At 42.5% G+C, this 22,676-nt stretch overlaps 1 protein-coding gene across 2 annotated transcripts in view; it reads left to right on the top strand.

Annotated features, from left to right (window-relative positions):
- Positions 1 to 22,676, top strand: part of PPM1H (protein phosphatase, Mg2+/Mn2+ dependent 1H) — a 194,880-nt gene that overhangs the window by 156,158 nt on the left and 16,046 nt on the right. For both annotated transcript variants that reach the window (XM_075930876.1, XM_075930885.1), the window contains exons 7-8: positions 7,942 to 8,005; positions 15,995 to 16,102. In XM_075930876.1, the coding sequence (XP_075786991.1) occupies positions 7,942 to 8,005; positions 15,995 to 16,102 (172 nt within the window). The remainder of the gene's footprint in view (positions 1 to 7,941; positions 8,006 to 15,994; positions 16,103 to 22,676) is intronic.

The following is a 22,676-nucleotide window of genomic DNA, read 5'->3' as shown; positions in this document are numbered from 1 at the left end:
GCAGCTTGTAGTCAGACTCAGTAATAAAGCAAAGAATGGGATGGACATGAGATTTGAACTACTCTCTCATCCACAGAGCTGAGCCTTCCAGAGTAGGGCTGAGGCATGTTACCAGCCCTTGTTTGCATGACCAGTGTTCATCCCTAGGATGTCACTACAACAATTTTCACTGGTGATAAATTCATTCAATTTTCAAAACAGTATATTTAAACAAAGTTGATTTAAAGTACCACTTTTTGTTTTCTTTACAAAGCCAATTTACAAGTTGTGCATGTAGAAAACTAACAGATGAGACAGTATTCTGGTACTAATCCCAATTTAGGCACTAACAGTTGGGTTCCCGGTTGAGTTCTCCCCTCCCCCCCCCCAAAAAAAATATACCACCTACCAGTGCCTACTGATGTCAGTAGAATTTATTGGGCATGCAGGAATTATGAAAACCAGGCAGGCTCCAAAGTATGAAATTTTGGCTCCTAACTTCAGATTCCTATTTTTCAAAATTTGGGTCTTTGTGCCTAAAAGAGAAGCTGTGGGGATTTATAAACTTTTAGAGGATTTTAACTATTTAACAAATGCTTTGTGGTACCTGCTGTCATTCTCAGTGTGTGGAAGTTTGTTCCATAGATTGCCCTGTGCAAAACATTTTGCAGTGTCCACCCAATTTTCTGCATTGTACTTAGACTAGATTACAGTTAATGTATGAGTAGCAACATCTAGATCCTGGTTGCTTCTAGGGATATGAATGGTTCTGATTAACCAGTGGGGACTAGAACAGCTCCTGGGGGCTGCTCCAGTCCTGCGGGGCCTGCCGCAGGTACAGGGCACTCCAGCCCAGCTGGGCAACTCCTGTCCACAAGTGTGTGGCTGCTCCAGCCTGGCCGTGGTGGGAAGGAGCCACTCCAGCCTATTCGGGTTGGAGTGCCCTCCCCCCCCACTGCCCCTTTAATCAGTTAGCCAGTTAAATATTATGTTAAACATCCTTAGTTGCTTATAGTTTCGGCACTTCTTTTGGCTCCTGACACAATTTGGGCCATTTTTCCAAAATGTTGATACTGATGCCAAATGTAACTCTGTAGATAATTCATACTTTGTAGCCAATTCTGTAGCAGATATGGATCTTGCTTAACAACACCAGATGTGTTCTTCATAACATCGTTTAATGCTCTGATAAGTGTGGCTGAGGTTCATTTGGATAAGGTAAATATTGCGCCTCCTGAAAAGTATAGTGCAGTTCAGCATTCCATTACATTTATCCTTGTGAGTTCTACATTCCAGCCGTTTACAATATTGTGACCCTATCATGTTGTCTAAGGATGAAAGCGAGTAGTCAATTACTGTATCAGAGGCAGCAAAGGGGGGAAGCAGGAGCTGGTGTTTGGGGGAGCCAGCTTAAAAGCTGGTTCCCCCAGCACTGTCGCTGCAATGCTATCTGCCTCTTCCCCCGCTCCGTATTGCTGCTTCTATCAGAGACAGCAACATGGGGTATGGCATGGAATGCTGCCACAAAGCAGCCCCTGTCCTTGGCAGCCTGAGCTCACTACAGGCAGATGTTGCTCCAGCACAGCTCCTGTCTGCAATAGCCAATGCTGTCTGCAGGCAGAGGATGCTCCAGTAACAGCAATCCCGGCTTGCGCAGGGTCCAGTACCTATCCCCAATGCGCTTCTGTAGTGTAAATATAGTAGGAGCTGGGCTGCTTGTGCAATTGGTTCTTCCTACATTTAAACTGCAAAGCCAAAGTGGGGGTAGCTCCTGGACTTGGCGTGAGCTACGACTGAGGAAGCCTTCCCTTATCGACTAATCGTATAGTGGATAAAAATGTTATCAACTACATGATTTGTGGATTACCTGCCTCTTAACATCCTTAATGCTGTCTTTGAGGTTGAGCACATATCAGTCTGTCAAGTGTCTCTGATCACACTGGTTTTCTAATTACATGAGCCAACTGTGTAATAATTTGGTCATTTGTCTGTCCATGAGTTGCAATGATTTGTGGTGGTTGGTTTCAGATCTTTGAGTCATCGTCTTCTTGTGCAGCTGCCATCTGTAGTTTGTTCTGTTCGTTGTTCCTTCTGAGAAACAAACTGGAGATGTCAATGGTTTCTACTGAACTCTCCACTGTCAGTTTCGATCACATATGATCTGGGTGCTGAATTCTTTCTCTTTACGACTGTTGGAGTTATCCATCCTTTTTCTCCATTCAGTCTGACATGAACACAGTCACCAGGTTCAGCTGTACATAAGCTCTGTGAGCCTTTTAATCCAATTTGGCTATTCTCTTTAGAGTGGTCACTTGATTCTTTTCCAGAGTTGGAACAGTCGTTCTGAGTTGTCTTACCATCAGGAGTTGTGCTGGAGTGTATCTTATAGCTACTGTGTGTTGATCTAAAACTCAGAAGAGCAAATAATGGACCATCCTGCCGTAAGTCTTTTGTGGGTGTCTGTTCAGCTCTCTGACTCTTCATTTCTTATGGCTAATGTGGGCTGCTAACAGTATGTTCAAAGTCCTGTTTTGTTCTGAATTACTTAAATTCTGATGCAGTGAATTACGATCTATTGTCCATCATATGGACTAATACTAGCAAAGTCACTTTAATTTCTCGATAGCACTATGGCAGGCTATATCTTTCAAATACATTATTTCTACATATTTGGGAAAGTATTCCACTATGACCAGGTAAAAATGTTGTCTAAATCTGCAAGTAGATTCTCCCAAGGTCTGTCTCGTAAATGTGTTTGTACACTATACAGTTCAGCATTGTCTCTTAAATTGATTTGTACGGGATCGTCTTTCAGAAATCCAGTACCATCATGTCCACTGCCCATTCTACCTTTCTTCCCCTGCTCATTGTGACTGCCATTCTGGGGCAGAGAAGGTTGCTGGCTTTTGATCCTTTGATCACATGCATAATGAAAGCATTGTTTTGGTCTTTGTAATTTGTTTCTGTGGTGAACTAGCCTATGCAGCTGTATACGGTGACTTCCACTCTGGAAGAGATTGAATCTGATTTTTAGTCACTTCTGAGATAATGAAGGAGCTGATATCACAGTTAATTTTAAAGTCAGTAGTCTTGCCGTGAATGTTCAAGGTAAGTAAGAAATCCCAGAAACCTTGGCTCTTGATTATCTATAATGTGAGTCAGTTCCCTGACTGTTTTGGTGAGGCAAACAGCTAAAAAACTCCATATTTCATGTATTTATTACACCATGTGCCTCTATCTGGACATGCATTATTTCTTTGAATATGACTATTTCCCAAACCTTGTGCAGCTATGCAAGTTCTGCTTGCCTCAGGGGTTTTACGAGGATGACATTTAACATGTGTCTATTTACAATTTCTAAGCAAGTTTCATGTGTTTTAATTTTGTCAGATTTCTCTAGATTTTGCTGATTCACCACTTCAGAATATCTTGCTGTTTGAATAGTTAAATTTGTCTTCGGTTATAGCTTCTTGGAAGGGTTTTTATCTGCTAATCCAATAACCCATTGGTCCTCTGGTGCTGAAGCCCTCACAGGAAAAAAAAAAAAGTAGATGCTCAGCATCCACCAGCCACCTTCCCATCAGCTCTTGGGTGGCAGGAGGAGGCAGTGTGAGGTTGAGACACTGAGGGAGGGGGAAGGAAAAGGCAGAGTGGGTATGGAGCTCTGGGGCAAAAGAGACATAGAGCACTCACACAGAAAAATTAAGTCAACACCTGTATTATTTATTGCTTTTTTTCCCTTCTTCCTGAAACCATTGGTTTTTTCCCTTCTGTTTCTATTCTTGATTTACTCCTGACGCCATGTCATGTTCTTCTATACCACACATGAACTGGCTATAGAACTTACTTGTGCACACCAAGTGTGTTCATCATAAGGTTTTTTGATGCTCTACCAGGGAAGGCAGAAGCTTATTTAAATGAAGAAGCCACCTAGTGGCTGAACAGGACAGTACAGCTTAGCATTTCATTACAAGTTGCAACCAAACTGCATCTGTTTTGTTATGGGAGCTTAGGTTGGATGTCATGTCTGAAGACAGCTGGCATTTTTTACCAGATGGAAGGTTCCTCTGCCTCTGTATATGTCAGTTTTTATAACATACCAATGGTTACATAGTATCTTTATATATACTGCCTTTTCTCTATAAACAATACAAGCAGGCATAAATGCAACTTTATTTCTTCAAGGCAAGTGAAATAGACCAGAAGGTTGTAGCTTGTGTGAAATCAACAGTAGGTTTCCCACAGTATAAATCGATAGGCTCTTCAGTTTCCTTCCTCTTCCCCAGTGGATTCACTGAGCTGCTGGCTGAAAAATTGTCCTTTATCATTCTCCTGCAGGCCTGAACTTTGTGACACAGGCATCTCCCTTTGGGGAGAAAATGAAAAAGCAAACAACATTGCTTAATGCCCAATTGGAAGTTCCTTAGTTGTTATGGTAATGAATACATAACAAAATTAATGATGAATTAATAACAAGTTATTCATAATGTTATCTAATTTTAGCACCAACTGTGTGTCTGGCACTGTCTAGGAAGGCATAAAGACAGACATGGTCCATGCGCCAAGCAACTTAAAGCATAGGGTGCAAGGGGAGAACCAGAGGCTTAAGCATTTTTAACTTTTCTGTAGCATTGCGACTCAAGTTCAGGCTAGTTTGTCAGTAATAGGGAAATTCTCAGGGAGTTCGTCCCAGGGCTTAATCATGTTTGCTATTTGAAATATATATAGTATAACAGGCCATAAATATTAGTGTAGAAATCTTTATGGATTGTTGGCCTTACTAGCTTATGATATGAGAGCCATTTGGACCCCTCCAGTATGGAATGTGGAATCACATAACATCCTGGTTACTAAGTGTCAGATTCTAACTGGCCATAACACAGCTGTACTAGGAAATGAAACCTCCCCAGTCTTCTCTGGGGCTTGCTTTGGGCTCCTGCCTGAATTTTGGGTTTCGCTGAGCATTGGAAGTGCTCCAGAGTAAGTATGGAGTGGAGCTGCAATAGCCATGCCCCAGGGAAGGCAAGTTATGGTGGGGAGGAAGTAATCTGCATCCTTTTTCTGGGCTATAGTTACACTCTGATGGAAGCAAAATAGAGAGCAAGTGAGGAATTGGTGACTCTTAAGACCATGCACCAGTTACCTAAGATCAAGTTGCTCACCTTGTAGCTTTTTCCCAGATACTGGCAGCTGGGAATGAGGGAGCTACGATTGTTTCCATGCCAGTTCTGTTCAGATACACTGGGGAACTGAGACTACCTTGTACACTGGACGTAGGTGTTTGAAATCCTCCCAAGGCTGCTCATGGGAAGCACCCTACATACAGCTCCATATACAGAGTTTAGAGCCTGTTGTCATGCTAGCCCTAAGGTTGCACATGAGGTGATCTCTTCCTTTCAAACTCTGTTTGATCTGTTTCCATCCCCCTTAGAAAATCCAAGCAAGACACAGATTCTGTTACTCTCCTCTTTGTTCTTTCTCAAGGAAGACATCACTTATGGAATGTCTAGACTACAGGGTTTTTTTGAAAGAAGATATGCAAATGTGGTGAGAATTTGCATATCTTCTTCCGATTGCTTTTTCTAAAACAGGTTTTTCTGAAGTGAAAGTAGTCTGGATGGGTTTTTTTTTTTGGAAAAAAAAACTTTTTCGAAAAACCGCGTAACCCTAGTTTTTTAGGAAGTGCGGGTTTTCGAAAAAGGGCTTTTTCTGAAAAAACGTGTCCAGACTACTTTCACTTTTGAAAAACCTGCTTTCAAAAACCGATCAGAAGAAGATATGCAAATTAGCACCGAATTTGCATATCTCCTTTCAGGGGGAAAAAACGTAGTCTAGATGTGCCCTTAGATAAGGCCTGGGTGGGGTAAGGCAAGCAGGGAGCCTGCCTGGGACTACTCCCCACAGCGTCCCCTGGCTGGATCCAGCCTGCAGGCCATATTCTGCTAGTACAGTGTTTCTTAAATTATGTTCTGTGACACACGAGTTCAAAATGGCTGCCCTTAAAGGGGCAGGCAACCTTTTTTTGGGTGTGGGGCTCAACAAAAAATCCTTGGTGGTCCTCAAAAAAAAATTTTGATGTTCCTCTGTCTTAAAAAGTTTAAGAAACACTGCTAGTATCTCTTTGTTCTTTCTATCATGCAACTGACTTTGTTCCTTCTATCAAGAAGCTAGTTTTCCTTTTGAATTAAATCAAGACACCAAGGTTTCTTGGTGTGTCTAATAGAAATATTATTTTCTGTTTATTTAGGGTGTGAGTATCACATGCATTTTGTAATGGACAGTTATTTCTCCTCAAAGTGGAGAAACATCAACCCAAGAAATTCTCCTTTGGCTATACTAGCTATGACTGAAAACAGAGAAAAAAATGGTTTGTACTTCCTACAACAGAACCAGTATTTCCCCAGTTTGAAACGATATTTTTCAGTCTAGCATGAATGCTCCCTTTAACAGCAGTATCTGGGTAGTCACAGCTACACAGAACAAGGATTTCACAAAAACCAGTGGCTCTCATTATATGGCTGTTTATCTGTTCCATTTCAATGTATAGGGTACATAATATGCAATTTATTATTTTCACTCAAGTAAATTTACCTACATTTTTTAATATGGAAAGGAACATTGAAAAAGATCACTTTGACACCAGCTGACCGTGCAAGGCAAGGTAAAGAGGAGGCTTAAATTACATGCCTGTGTCACTGCTTCTTGATTCTGACTTGACCACAAGGTCATGCAGTACATGTAGTTATGTAATGCACTGTATTGATCCCAGCTCTATGCAATATTTTAGTGTAGCAGGCGGGGTTAAGTTAGATGGGTTTCAGTGTGGGATTTCAGCCATAAACTTTAATTTCCTGGCTTCTGTTGGTTTGTGCCACAACCTTAATGTTTTTTAAACCTAATTGTGTTTGAGTCCAGGAGTTCAAACAGCCAGTCCAGCTCTAGAGTTGAACATTAGGTGTTGAGGCTCTAGTGAGACTGACAAGAGGGTCCGTTACTGTGCATGCCTTTTTCACACTTGTCCATTCTAGTTCCATGCTCAATACTGATTTGTTCTCTCCGGTGATGTGTCTGAGGTAATTCAGAGGGTGAGAGAAGGGGAGAAAATAGCAAAGGGAAATACACATTGTCACGTAGAGAAGGGAATGGAGGTGAATTATTATTATTATTCTTTTATTCCAGTTATTGTTAAAAATCAGATATGTAAAATGTATGCACACATAAAATAACCATTTAGCAGATGAACTCATTCTTTTCTCATCTTTTAGCCCTTACTATGAAACACAAATAGTCTGGTAGCACTTTACAGACTAACACAATTTTGTTAGTCTTTAAAGTGCTACCAGACTATTTGTTGTTTTAAGTTTTTCCTGTTACAGACTAAAACTCTGAAGCTTGTGAAACACAGAACTTCTGGAAATCTTGCATGTCCTAGCCAAGGTCAAATGGGCTCTAAATATCTTCTAAAGCTCTCCACAATATGAAGCTTGGTTTGATATAAACAGCTCCTGAAGGCGAGAACTGGATCTGAGAACTATTTCACACTCCAGCCACCTACAAACTCTGATGTTTCTCAGTTTCAGATTATTAATGTGAATCCAATCACTCTTCTTTATTGCACTGTGTAATTGTACAGCTGATGTGATGACCAGCAGTGTATCATTCATCCCACCCTTTAGTTATTTAGGATGCTGTTCCAGTTACCTTTCTTCTGCTTAATAAAAACAAAGACAGGTTGGTGTTTTACATGCTTCGTGTTGTTTTCAGTAGCTTTTCTTTTGGCCATATAGCACAGTTCTGTAAGGAAAAATCTCTGCACAGAAAAAACAAAAACAAATTGGCAGCTTGCTGAAAAGACAGTGTCTCCCAGAAAAATAATAAAAATATACATGGATGTTTGTGTTAGGGCACTGGGTCACTAATTGAGTGCAAGCTTTAAAAAAAATGTTGTTTGTCCCCCCACAGGGCATACAAAAGCATTGAGGAGGATGACTTGAAGTTTCCCCTTATATATGGAGAAGGCAAGAAGGTAGGCGTGTGAGCTTTCCTTGAACCAAAGGGACAAAGAATTCTGTGCTGTTTACCACGTACTGTAGCCTGTGGCAGTCCAATGTTTTCCACTCAGTATCTCTTTATTTGATCATTTTGACAGCTTGAAAGAATATTGTGTCTGACATAAATCAGTCTCTGTCTGCAGGGAGGGAAAAGTGCAGTGTACTAAAAGGAAGCTTTATAAAAACCGTGGTCATTTGTTGCTCAATTTACCTTTGTTTTCTTACATGCACGCAGTTTGTAAGAGTATTTTTCATTGTTACAAATAGGTAAGCTATAGTGGCACAATCTCAAATTACTGTTCCTGGGCAGATAGCTCTCATGGTTTGGTTGTAAAAAGGGATTTAAAATGTAGATAGGTTGGGTGAAGAAGACACAAATCTATGCGGTTTGCTGACTAAAACAGCAGTTGTGTGTTTAACGCTGAATTACTGTGTTTTGAGATAAAGGGCACTGTTGAAATCCTCACATAAGGGAAGACGCAGGTGGGTGTGATCTCAGGGAAAGGTAACGCATTCTCAGTAGAGTCCTCTAAGGCTATTTTCACATGAACCACCCTTGCATCTTTCCAATAACAACTAAAATGCCCCTTTTTTTAACAGAAAAATGGTAATTTCATCCATGTGCTACTGTGTTACCAACTGCATGATTATGAACAGCAAGATTATTAGCTCTGATCCCAGCAAGCTTAGCTAGATGTAGCAATAGGATGAATATAAGGACACAGAAATCTGTTTGCTGACATTAGTATGCTCGCTGTGTTTCTAAGCAGCACTTCCCCACTGTTTGGGTTCTTATTTGAATACAGAAATATGCAATCTTCAAATTTAATCTCGTTATGCAGGATTCAAACCTGCTATAGCTTATCTACAGGTTTGACAGGATTGATTCTTGGTTTGTGAAGTGTTTGTGCACCTGTTATTTTTAATTTATTTTTTCGTTTTTTGTGAAGATAGTCTTTTAGTGTGTAAGGTCGTTTAAAGTCAGCTCTGTCACTAGCTGGCATCAGTAGCATAAGCTACCTGGTTCAGAGGTGGCCCCAGATTCCTGTTCCCCTGAATGGGAGATAATAGGAAGGTTGCTGGGCGGGGATGTTGGATTCATTGTCCTATGAGAGTATATTGCTGACTTCTCTGTGGTCTGATATTCATTAAGGAAAGCTCAGAAGGTTCTTAGAGGAATGGCTGCTGTCTCAAGGGAAAAGTGTTCTCACAAGTAGGTGAGGTGTGTGAGCTAATTAAACATCTTATCTCTCCAAATGTTTCTCTTAACTACAGAACCAGTAGAGAGAGCATTGGGAGTCAAGTTCATCTCTAAAACTACTCTGTTCTCGGAGAGGACCTGTTCATGTTATTGACACATGAGTGATTTGAGTTTGCCTTGTGGTTCTTTTGTTGTCAAAGGAAAAATGTGGCAGCACTCTATTATGAAAAAACATCCTGCTGCCTTCGTTATTAAACCCCCAGGTTTAAAAAAAACCATTTTATTAAAGCAAAATTAAAATAAAATGTGAACACACTAAATTGTATATTATTAATTTGGGATCAAATTAATATTCAAAGAAACTGGCTAAAGATTTTGGCTTGCTTTTTAAGGAGCTGTCCTACTCTGAATATGGTAAAGATTCTAAATACCTATCTTCTTTTTGATGCTTCTTATGTATGTTCTTAGTGTGAAAGCATTTTCATTACAAGCACTATTAGTATTTTTATACAACAATTCCATAGGAGGAGGAATTGTTTCTCCAATAATGTGCAACACAAGGTCTAGCAGCTAACAAAAAAAGTAATTAATTTGTAGTTCTTCTTAAAATGTAGACCCTTTATTTGAGCTTTAAGGAAGCAGATCAAGGGATCCTTAGGATGCTGGCATTTTGTCATAAAATGAATCTTTTTAATAATTTCCTTCCTAATCCATCTAATTCCTGACTACAACCAGCCTACATACAAGTTTTTCCCTTTACCTGCAATCCTCCAACAGAGCACTGCCCTAGGAGCAAAAACATTATGGGGTCAACTGCCATCTTTACAGTAATAATTTATAAAAATTATCTTTGAGCTACACATATTGTTCCCTGTTGAAGGGAAAGGACTGGGCAGGGATAGTCGAATTGAGGACGTAAATATGTGGTTGCGCAGGTGGTGTCGCAGAGAGGGCTTTGGTTTCTTCAACCATGGGACTCTGTTCCGGGCGCAAGGATTGTTAGGAAGAGATGGGATCCACCTAACGAAGGGAGGAAGGAGCATTTTCGTGGGCAGGCTTGCAAACCTAGTTAGGAGGGCTTTAAACTAGGTTCATCGGAGGACAATGACCAAAACCCTGAGGGGAGTGGGAAAGTCGGATACTGGGAAGAAATGCAAAGAGGAACGAGCAAGAAAGGAGGATCCCTGTTTCGAATGGAGAAGATAGGGCGAGCAACTGGTTACGTGAAGTGTTTGTACACTAATGCGAGAAGCCTGGGCAACAAACAGGAAGAACTGGAGGCCCGGTCCCAGTCCAAGAAATATGATTTAATAGGGATAACAGAGACGTGGTGGGATGACTCGCATGACTGGAGCGCTGTCATGGAAGGGTATAGACTGTTCAGGAAGAACAGGCAGGGGAGAAAAGGAGGAGGAGTTGAACTGTATGTAAGAGAGCACTACAATTGCTCTGAACTCCAGTATAAAGAGGGAGAAAACCTGTTGAGAGTCTATGGGTTAAGTTTAAAGGAGCAAACAACAGCAGTGATGCTGTGGTTGGTGTCTGCTACAGGCCACCAAATCAAGTGGATGAGTTAGATGAGGCTTTCTTCGGACAACTGAGCGAAGCTTCCAGATCGCAGGCCCTGGTTCTCATGGGGACTTTAATCACCCTGACATCTGTTGGGAAACCAATACAGCAGTACACAGGCAATCCAGGAAGTTTTTGGAGAATGTTGGGGATAACTTCTTGACACAAGTGCTGAAGAATCCGACCAGGGGCCGTGCGCAGCTTGACCTTCTGCTCACAAACAGGGAGGAACTAATAGGGGAAGTAGAGGTGGGTGACAACCTGGGAAGCAGTGATCATTAGATGGTAGATTTCAGGATCCTGACCAAAGGAAGAAAAGAGGGTAGTAAAATACACACCTTGGACTTCAAAAAAGCAGATTTTGACTCCCTCAGTGATCTGTTGGGCAGAATCCCCCGGGATGCTAACATGAAGGGGAAAGGAATCCAGGAGAGCTGGCACTATTTTAAAGAAGCCTTATTGAAGGCACAGAAAGAAACCATCCCGACGCGTAGCAAGAGAGGCAAACATGGCAGGAGACCGGATTTGCTTACAGGGGAAATCCTTGGTGAACTTAAGCACAAAAAGGAAGCTTACAAAAAGTGGAAACTTGGACAAATGACCAGGGAGGGGTTTAAATGTATAGCTCGAGAATGCCGGGGGGTTATCAGGAAGGCGAAAGCGCAAATGGAATTGCGACTGGCTAAGGATGTGAAGGATAACAAGAAAGGATTCTACAGGCATGTTAACAAGAAGGTGATCAGAGAGGGTGTGCGGCCCCTACTGGATGAAGGAGGTAACCTAGTGACAGATGATGTGGGGAAAGCTGAAGTACTCAATGCTTTCTTTGCCCCTGTATTCACGGACAAGGTCGGCTCCTGGACTTCTGCGCTAAGTGACTCAAGATGGGATGAAGATGGACAGCCCGTGGTGGGTAAAGAACAAGTTAGGAACTATTTAGAAAAGCTAAACGTTCATAAATCCATGGGTCCAGACTTAGTGCATCCGAGGGTACTGAGGGAGTTGGCAAATGTCATTGAGGAGCCTTTGGCTATTATCTTTGAAAAGTCGTGGAGATTGGGAGAAATCCCGGATGATTGGAAAAAGGCAAATGTAGTGCCCATCTTCAAAAAAGGGAAGAAGGACGATCCGGGGAATTATAGGCCGGTCAGTCTTACCTCGGTTCCTGGAAACATCATGGAAGGGATCCTTAAGGAATCCATTTTGAGGCACTTGGAAGAGGAAAGTGATCAGGAATAGTCAGCATGGATTCACAAAGGGAAAGTCGTGCCTGACCAATCTGATTAGCTTCTGTGATGAGGTAACTGGCTCGGTGTACGTGGGAAAGTCAGTGGATGTTATATACCTTGACTTTAGTAAGGCTTTTGATACGGTCTCCCACAATATTCTTGCCAGCAAGTTAAGGGAATGTGGATTGGATAATTGGACGGTCAGATGGATAGAAAGATAGCTAGAAGGCCGGGTCCAGCGGGTAGTGATCAACGGCTCGATGTCAGGATGGCAGTCGGTTTCTAGCGGAGTGCCCCAAGGTTCAGTTCTAGGACCGGTTTTGTTCAATATCTTTGTTAATGACCTGGATGAGGGGATAGATTGCATCCTCAGCAAGTTTGCGGATGACACTAAGCTAGGGGGAGAGGTAGATACGCTTAAGGGCAGAGATAGGGTCCAGAGTGACTTAGACAAATTGGAGGATTGGGCCACAAAAAATCTGAGGAGGTTCAACAAGGACAAGTTGGGACGGAAGAATCCCAAGCATAACAAGCTGGGGACCAACCAGTTAAGTAGTAGTTCTGCAGAAAAGGACCCGGGGGTTACAGTGGATGAGAAGCTAGATATGAGTCAACAGTGTGCCCTTGTAGCCAAGAAGGCTAATGGCATATTAGGTTGCATTAAGAGGAGCATTGCCAGCAGATCCAGAGATGTCATTATTCCCCTTTATTCGGCTCTGGTGAGGCCACATCTGGAGTATTGTGTCCAGTTCTGGGCCCCCCACTACAAAAATGTGGAAAAGATGTGGACGCATTGGAGAGGGTCCAGCGGAGAGTAACCAAAATGATTAGGGGGCTGGAGCATATGACTTTTGAGGAGAGGCTGAGTGTGTTGAGTCTGTTTAGTCTGCAGAAGCGAAGAGTGAGGGGGAATTTGATAGCAGCCTTCAACTTCCTGAAGGGAGGTTCCAAAGAAGATGGAAAAAGGCTGTTCTCAGTAGTGACAGATGGCAGAACAAGGAGCAATGGTCTCAAGTTGTGGTGGGAGAGGTCCAGGTTGGATATTAGGAAAAACTATTTCACTAAGAGAGTAGTGAAGCACTGGAATGGGTTACCTAGGGAAGTAGTGGAGACTCCATCCCTAGAGGTGTTTAAGTCTCGGCTTGACAAAGCCCTGGCCGGGTTGATTTAGTTGGGATTGGCCCTGCCTAGAGCAGGGGGCTGGACTTGATGACCTCCTGAGGTCTCTTCCAGTTCTATGGTTCTATGATATTGAAAATCAATATTCCCTTTCCCCAGGGACCTGCTCACCCACATCAGTTTCTTTGTTCGCATCCTTCTCTCATCTTTTCATTTGGGTTGTTTTCTTATCAACATCTTTTCCAACCCAATCTTACCCACAGTGAATACTCACTTTGTGTCCCAGGAATACAAAGAATTTAGAACATTTGTCCAGAGCTGCTAAAATGGCCTGACTAAATATCCATCTTACGTTTTTGGTGCCTTATGTTTCTTTTTAACTTAACAATTACTATGAATAGCCATATTTGGGCTCCTGTCTTGTTAGAATGTTATCCCATGATTGGATGATCTGTTGTTATCCCAATTTATCGCATTTTATGTGGTGGTGGTTTAATTATTATTATTATTATTATTAACAAATTAGGGAAAGCTACTCCATCCACTTTTACAGAACTTAGAACTCACCCTTGGTCTTATGTTTCTATGTGAATTTTAATAGTTTCTAATATGTCAGTCATGCCAGCAGAGATGTACTGAAACAAAATTTTCTGGGAAGACATGCATCTTTACCAAGGCTGCCCTTCCTACCCAGTTTATTTCTTATTTGTTCCATTTTTTCCAAGACTTTTGTCGTTTTATTTTACATTGAAGGGGCACTTGGCTTAAAATGATTTTTATTTTTTCCATAGTATTTATTCTGAACGATTTAAAGATTCCTTTACTCATTCAAGTTTATGTAAGTGTGACAACAGTTTGCTTGGACCCTTTTGGGAATATTAACTCCTAACATTTGGACTATCGCTACACTGCTGGCTTTTGCTGACAGAGTATGCAAATGAAGCGCTGATTAGCATTTTGTCACACTTTGTTTGCATGATCTATTCGAGCAGTTTTTGCGCAAAAACAAGCAGTGTGGATGTTTCCCGGAGAGGGATAAGGATCATGAGCAAAAAGAGGTTTTTGCGCAAAAAGGAAACATCCACACAGCTTGTTTTTGCGCAAAAACCCCTCGCGCAAAAACAGCTCAAATAGATTATGCAAATTAAGAACGACAAAATGCTAATCAGTACTTCATTTGCATACTCTGTTGGCAAAAGCTGGCAGTGTAGACAAAGCCTTCGGGTTTATTGTTGTTTAGTTTGAAGTTTGATGCTTACCCAAATTCCAGAGTTCTATAATTTTTTTACTCCTGCAAATATAACAAGGCATTGGCATGGAAAACTATTATTCTGATGCCTCTTATCACAGGACTGTTTCATTGCAAATGGCTCCATTTTCAGAGGAAGCTAGGAACATGACATAGCCATTCTTCTGTTGTATTCCTAAAGAAAATAAAAAGAGGGATGCGTCCTAAATATTTACCTTATTCCCACTTTTTGAAAGCTGCCTAACACTCAGCATCTTCCCTCTTCTCAGATGGTCAGGGGCATATTGCATATAGGAAATGACAAAGCTTTAAGAAGGAGCTGTTAAAATAGTCCACTGATGGAGTGCTCTTCTTGACGAACATGCTGGGTGCTTCATACACTTAATATAATTTAGTATTTCTATTGGTAGTCATACTTGAGGACTCTTACAGCAGTGGTCCCCAACGTGGTGCCCGCGGGCGCCATGGCACCCGCCGGGGCATTTGTGGGCACCCGCTGACAACCTGGGCCGGCCCTGCCCCTGGCACACGGGAGGCGCCAGCCCCAGGCGCGTGACACGCACCAGCGCTGGGTGCACAGCGCTCGAGTGGCCCCAGCCCCAGGGCACATGCGGGCGCTCAAGCGCGCGGTGCTCAAGCGGTGCCGGTGCCGGCCCCAGGCGCGTGGCTTGGGCAGCAGCGCCGGCCCCGGGCCCACGGCACAAGGCGCTCGGGCAGCCCCAGCCCCGGCCCTAGGGCACACGCTGGCGCCAGATGCAAGGGCATCTCAGTCCCCTGGCGTGCCCCCGGACGTGCGCCCCCGGGCGCCCAGCACATGAGTGGCCCCCACCTCCCGGGCGCCCAGCGCATGAGTGGCCCCACCTCCCGGGCACCCGGCGCATGAGTGGCCCCACCTCCCGGGCGCCCGGGAGCCTCTAAAGTTTGGGGACCACTGTCTTACAGAATCTTTACAGAGGGATTAAGGCTTCATTGTCCTATACCCTCCACAAACAAACTTCTCAGAGAGCTCACAGTTTAGGCTCTAGATAATACATAGCAGAATAAACAGAAATGGGGAAATAGAGTAGAGGAGGGAAAGACAAGGAAATGGTAGAGAGAGGTACATTCAGTGTTTTTAAATTCCTGTGGACTTAGATGAATGAGAGAGAATATTTATTTTGGTTGAGATACACATTTTTATTTTACTGATCTTTTTCTCTTTTTTAACAGTCTGTGTGTGTGTGTGTATTGCTATATATAATTTTGAGACAGTAGGAATTTGCAGCAGCAGTGGATATTAAATCCACACCAGTTCTATCCAGAGTGGGATTTAATTTAGAACAAAGGGGGGGGGGGAATGTCTTAGCCCTGAAGAAAAGGTAAAATCAAAGTCAGTGTGACCCTGGTGGATAAGCAGTTAACATTGTGAAAGTGAAATGATTAAACGTTACTGTCTATATTAACTCACAGTTAATAGGGGAGGAGACACTGAAAACGAGAAGTGACTCCTCCAAAAGCCCTAGTAGTTTTGTGGCAGAATCAGTTTTTAATTCTCTACTACATTAGCACTGTGTGTAGAAGTGGTTTTGATACTAATGATTTTTCTTTTTATTTCCAGGCTCGTGTCATGGCAACTATTGGAGTAACTAGAGGACTTGGAGACCATGACCTGAAGGTGCATGACTCCAATATCTACATCAAACCTTTTCTGTCTTCATCTCCAGAGGTACAACATCCAGGTCTTTGTTGTATGGCCTATGGGATTGGAAGAATATTAAACTAAGTGCACTTTGTTCATCTTGAATTACCCTCAGCTATGGAAAGTGTCCAGAATGTTGCTTTGTTCTGTTAAATGTGTAAATCAAGAGTGTAAATAATGACAGGACTGATGCCATACACGACATAGTAATGCAGTTTTCATTCCTCTGCCTACTGCCCCAGGAATGTACACGTCCTTGTCAGGGCCCCTGATGCCTTCCCGTCTTCTAAGTGTCCTGGTTAATGTCCTTCTGCCTAAGGGGCACTGGATGTGACTTTGCAGCTGCTTCATTGTCAGCCCAAGGATTCACTTTTCACTGGCACAAAATGCTCTTCCCCTTACATTTCCATTTCTGTGATTGAACATGGCATAGAATTTAAAGTTCATGTCAACTTCTGAAATAAGAGACTAGAACCTAGATACTGGAGTCCCAGGTTTCTTGCACAGTAACATGCAGGTTTCTTGCACGGTAACATGAAAACTGCAGCTTGTACACAGCATAGAATCCCAGTGTCTAAGGCGGAAAAATAGCCAGGGCACATCAAAATATGCTCCATACCTGCCCTCAACCCAATTCTTAATTTTAACAGCCTTTGGACAGTTGAGACTTGACTTCCAGAACATTTTCAGTTCACCACTATCCAATTCTTGGTAGTTGCTGGTATTTGGAATGAAGCAGTCCATGTCAGGAGGTAGGGCATTTTCAATTGGTGGCCCAGGATGTTGCAGTGGCCTACTGGAGTTGTCTCTAGTGAGTCTAAGCCTGGATGTCTTCAGAGCCTCATCTAAAACTCCTTTTTGCATAAGCCTCCCTGTAATCATAAAACACTAGAACTGGAAGGGACCTTGAGAGGTCATCAAGTCAAGTCCCCTGGCCTCACAGCAGGACTAAGCAATGTCTAGATCAGTGGTGTGCAACCCATGGGTGTCTTCCTAGGGGGGGTCGCAGCGCTGGGCCAGCCGCTATTTTGCTTTCCCAGCTTGGCGCCCAATGTACACGTGGCGGGAGTGGGGGGAGTAGCAGGGGTGCGGACCGGCACTTTAAATTAAAGGGGCCGCAACAAAATGTTACCGGCACCTTCCGCCGCCCCCCCCCCCCCCCCCCCCGTCCCCAACCAAAATTTTCCTGGCCCTGGGGGTTGCAAATTAAAAAAGGTTGAGCACCACTGGTCTAGATCATCCCTGACAGATGTCTGTCTAACCTGCTCTTAAATATCTCCAGTGATGGGGATTCCACAACCTCCCTAGGCAATTTATTCCAGTGTTCATTCACCCGGTCGGGAAGTTTTTCCTAATGTCCAACCTAAACCTCCCTTGCTGCAATTTAAGCCCATTGCTTCTTGTGTTGTCATCAGAGGCCAAGGAGAGCAATTATTCTCCCTCCTCCTTGTAACGCCCTTTTAGATACTTGAAAACTAATGCCGTGTCCCCTCTCAGTCTTCTGTTTTCTAAACTAAACAAGCCCAATTCTTTCAGTCTTCCCTCATAGCTCATGTTCTCTGGACCTTTAATCATTTTTGTTGCTCTTCTCTGGACTGCTCCAATTTCTCTACATCTTTCCTGAAATATGATGCCTAGAAGTGGACACAATACTCCAACTGAGGCCTAATCAGCACAAAGTAGAGCGGAAGAATGACTTCTCGTGTCTTGCTCACAACACTCCTGTTAATGCATCCCAGAATCATGTTTGCCTTTTTTTTTTGCAACAATGTCATAGTGTTGACTCATAATTAGTTTGTGGTCCCCTATGACTCCTAGATCCCTTTCTACAGTCCTCCTTCCAAGACAGTTGCTTCCCATTCTGTAAGTGTGAAACTGATTGTTCCTTCCTGAATGGAGTACTTTGCATTTGTCCTTATTAAACTTCATCCTGTTTATCCAGATCATTTTGAATGTATGATTCTGTCCTCCAAAGCACTTGCAACCCCTCCCAGCTTGGTATCATCTGCAAACTTAATAAGTGTACTCTCTATGCCAATATCTGAATCATTGATGGAGAAGTTGAACAGAACCAGTCCCTATTTCATATGTGTGAAACTGATTGTTCTTCCCTAAGCAGAGTTCTTTGCATTTGTCCTTATTTAATCTCATTCTGTTTGCCTCAGACCATTTCTCCAGTTCATCCAGTCAGAGCCTGAGCGTTCTGCACGTTCCACTGGCTTCAGCAAATGCTCAACTGTTGCCAACATTTGAACTAGTAGTTGAAACCTCCATGCTACAGATATGAGTGCCCTAGTAATGACTACAGAGAGGGAGCAAGGGAGAATGCGCACACTGCCAAACTAACAAATCCTGACTAAAAAGCACTTGCATTGAAGCTTGAAAGACAGCTTACGTAGAGATTCTGGTCACTTAAGTATATTGATAGCATCCATCATCCTTCCCCATTCTCACTCCTGTCCTTTCCCTGCCCCCCTCTCCTTCCCCCAGTGTGCACTATTTCTTACTTTTGGAGCCAGCTCTGCTGTTCCAAGCCAAAGAATCAGCCCTTCTGCCCTCATCATTGCAATAGATTTGCTTTGTGCCAGTGTAATGCTTCAGTTCTGCCTCTACTTTCCAGCACTCCAGGTCTAATATATCTCAGGAGGATCAACCTTGAGAATTGTTGCAGCAATTATATCATTCATGCAATATAAAGATCTTATTCGTTTTTCCAGTTTGTGTTTGAATTCCAAAACATCATGTGCACAACATGTATGCTAGCTGAATCTCAGACTCTGCAAGGGCCTGATCACATTGCAGCAAAAATTAGGTTACTCACCTTGTCCAAGTAGCTGATGTTCTTTCAGATGAGGGTCCCTGTGGGTACTCCATGCCAGGTGCTGATGTGTCCTTGCAGGGATGCACCAACACCTGGCGTGGAGTACCCACGGGAACCCTCCTCTCAAAGAACTTTGTTTCCATCATCTTTTGATAGCTAAGGCCAGCAGAAATGTCATGGGGCCAGAAGCGGAAGATGAAGAATACAAGCCCTAGCAATCTTGAGAGAGAGTGAGCAGAAACCAAATTCTGTGAGAAAACAAATACAGGTACCAAAAACCCTCCCACGCACAGAACGATGCTCTTTCTCAAATATTATCTTTATATTGTCAGGAACCCGCCTTACTACACAAAGAAACAAAGTCCTGTGCTGCCATTTGAGGAACTTGCATTTAGAAGTAAATTTTATAGAGTATCTCTTGCAAGTTCTATAGCACTTGCTCATCAGCAGACCTTGAATAATTAATTATATAAAGGTAGGGAAATATAATTTCCATTTTACATGGAATCAAATTTTATTCTGTTAACTGTACTAGCCCATGAGAGGAACTGACACATATCCAGGTCTGATAATCATCATTCAGTGATTTAACTGGTATGAGCTAAACTTTGGAAGGCTTTCCCAGCTCTAGAAAACTGAACCGTTTATAAAGAACCAAAGAAGCACAAAACAGACTACCAAGGTTAAGGATATTTCACAGTGGTATGCTATGTATCTATTTTTCATAGTGAAATAATCATTTGACAAATCTTAATAGGAAATTCATATTAGGAAATGGCATTAGGAATCTTGCACCTGCATCTGGGAGATAAGATTTGGTCTTATGATTCTTCAGGTGATTATTCATCTATTTGTTGGAAGGGGAATGTGTCTGATAGCACAATTTGGCCCTTGTTACTTCACCTGACTGTTTGTCTAACTAAATGATGTGAAGCTGGAGAACTTTTCTCATTAAGTCTGTGCTTAAAGAGCTTCCTGAAGACGTCACAGTATGTAAAAGGAAACCACACAATCTTAGACTGATATCAGTGTTTGGGAGAAACCTTTAGGACTGCAGCATTTAAAGGAACAAATTGGTTAAATACTTGGAGAGAAGAATCAAGGGGATTTCAGGAATGGCAGGTCACATCTCACTGGCTTGGAATTCTTTTAGGCTACAGAGCCAGAGAAGAAGTGAAAAAAGCAGTAGATGGTCTTACCCAGTGGTTGAATTTGTCAGAAAGCATTTGAGAAAATGTTCTGCCTCATAGGTTAATATAAAAGACAGACATGGAGTAAGCGGAAAGTTGGCACAGTGTACTGGAAATTGGCTAAAGGGCAGGAAACAAAAGGTAGCAGTAAAAAGCTAAAAAGGAGGTTAATTGGTGAGTGCTGCAGGGAAGTGTTGGGACCAGCTTTTTGTTATTTACATATAAATTACTTGGAGTATGGTATTGAAAGAGATTTCCATGTTTGCCAATGAAACTGCGCTGAATAGTACTGCATGTACAAGGAACAATACAATTAAGAAAAGATTTAATTTTTTTTGAAGTAGCTGTGCTGATTGAAAGTAAATGCAGCTGAAGCTAAATGTAGAGCGTTGCCTCTGTTGGCTTGAATTCCACTGGGCCAGGCTGGGTCAGGAGCATCTCAGGTGGATGCAGGCTCACAGGTCAGTTTGCTATGAGTACTTTTCAAGCCAGATCAGATGTGGCTCTTTCACAAGCCAGATATGGCCTTTTGCAGTTAGGTACCTAAGAACGGCTATCCTGGCTCAGACTAATGGTCCAGTATTTTGTCTTTCAAGTTACAGTGACCAATGCCAGGTGACCCACAGGGAATGAACAGAACAGGTAATCATCAAGGCTATATCTAGACTACAAGAAAAGTCAGAAAAAGATACGCAAATTGCAAACTGCAATTTGCATATCTTTTTCTGCTTTTCTTTCAAAAGAGGCTTTTCCGAAATTTGGCACATCTAAACAGCACTGCATTTCAGAAAATACTGCTCTTTTGAGCCATCCCTTCTTCCTTGTAAAACGAGGTTTACAGGGATGGCGAAAGAATGTGTCCGCTTTCTTGGAAATTTTTCTTTCCTCTGGTATCCCGGAAAAGTGCTGCAATCTAGATGTAGCCGAAGTGATTCATCCTGTTGCCTATTCCCAACTTCTGGCAAACAGTGTCTAGGGATATCATTCCCACCCATCCTAACTACTAGCCATTGAGGGACCTTTCCTCCATGAATTTATCTACTACTTTTTGGAACCCTGCTTTAGACTTGGTCTTCGCAATATCCTTCGGCAAAGGTTTTGTTGTTTTGTTTTTTTAGTCTCTCCTCACATGAAAGCAGTTCCATGCCCCTAATCATTTTTTCCCTTTTCTGAACCTTTTCCAGTTCTAATATTTTTGAGATCACATCTTCACGCAGTACTCAAAATATGTGCGTACTATGAATTTGTATAGCAGCAATATGATAGTTTCAGTCTTATTATCTATCTCTTCCTTAATGATGGCTTATATTCTGTTGGCTTTTTTGATTGCTACTGCTCACTGAGGAGATACTTTCTGAATACTATCCACTGACTCCAAGATCTTTCTGGAATGGCAACAGCTAATTTAGACTCCTCCATTTTATATGCATAGTTGGGATTATGTACGTAGGGTAGATCTTGTTGAGATGTAACAAACTCTGATCCATCCTTTGTATCACCAATCCAGGATTTGGTGCTAGGGTATTTCCTCAGCACACATTAAGAGGTTTGCTGAATAACAGAATATACAGTCCATATCTAGAGAGAGTGCACAACTGTGAGTTTTAGCATAGAACGTCCACTGTGAACCTTAGCAGAGATCTGAAGACCCCAGTCAAGGTATAATTCATTTTGACCCATCCTCTCCTTGATGGGTGTCTGTACAGGAGTGACACTGCTACTTTGTCACTGGCTTTAAACATTCCTACTTTAGTTATGAAGTTATGGTGTGGGCTGATTAAGAGATCTGAAATTGTCGATCCTTTCTGGTGACTGTTGAAAGTAATTTTTCTAGATTGGGAAAATGGCTTTTTTCCAGGTTGCCAGGCTGGTCACCTACATCTGTGTGAGCTGGAGTGTTCTATATCCACTTAAAGTGCATGCAAGTTTCAGTGCTTTGTGTCACAACCACGATGTCCCTTAAATCTCATAGCTGCTGAATTATTATCGAGGGAAGGGCAGCAAGCAAGGGGTAGCCCAGAGGTTTTGGAAAAATGGCTTGTGAGACGGAGTTGATAAATAGCTCTCAGCCACATAAAATGCATTTGATGCCATACATGTATCACATGAGAATGCTGGTAGCATGCTACTCCGCAGTATAATCACAAATAGCTAATACAAGATGATATGCTTGAACCTCTGTGCTCCAGGTGTCTGTTATCTGGGAACACCTGTAGTATGGAGGAGGAAGCAGCTCTGTGCATTGTTGGAAGGGGCAGCAGGGGGAACAGCAGCACAGAAACACACTTCCCTTGCCACTCCTGTAGTGGCAGAGGCCAGTACTTGGGAATGTGGAGCCACATATACCCCTGGGAGAGAGGCACCAGGTAAACGCTCCAGACCCTGCAGCACCCTCCCTAGCATAACCTTTAATCCAGCATGCCCTGTTTCCCAGGGTTGCCAGATTAAAGAGGTTCAAGTTAGTATTAAAGATGAAAACTAGAACAACTCCACTAACTGGAAATGCATCTGGGCAAGACAGCCTCTGCCTCTGACACCCTCAGATTCTCTGAACAGTTCTAAACCAACTCCTTTCTATTAGTGCTCACTA

Source organism: Pelodiscus sinensis, chromosome 1 (genome assembly GCF_049634645.1).
Source record: "Pelodiscus sinensis isolate JC-2024 chromosome 1, ASM4963464v1, whole genome shotgun sequence".
Classification (NCBI taxonomy): domain Eukaryota; kingdom Metazoa; phylum Chordata; order Testudines; family Trionychidae; genus Pelodiscus; species Pelodiscus sinensis.
The sequence above is the reverse complement of the archived record's forward strand: the minus strand, read 5'-3'. Positions and strand labels throughout refer to the sequence as shown.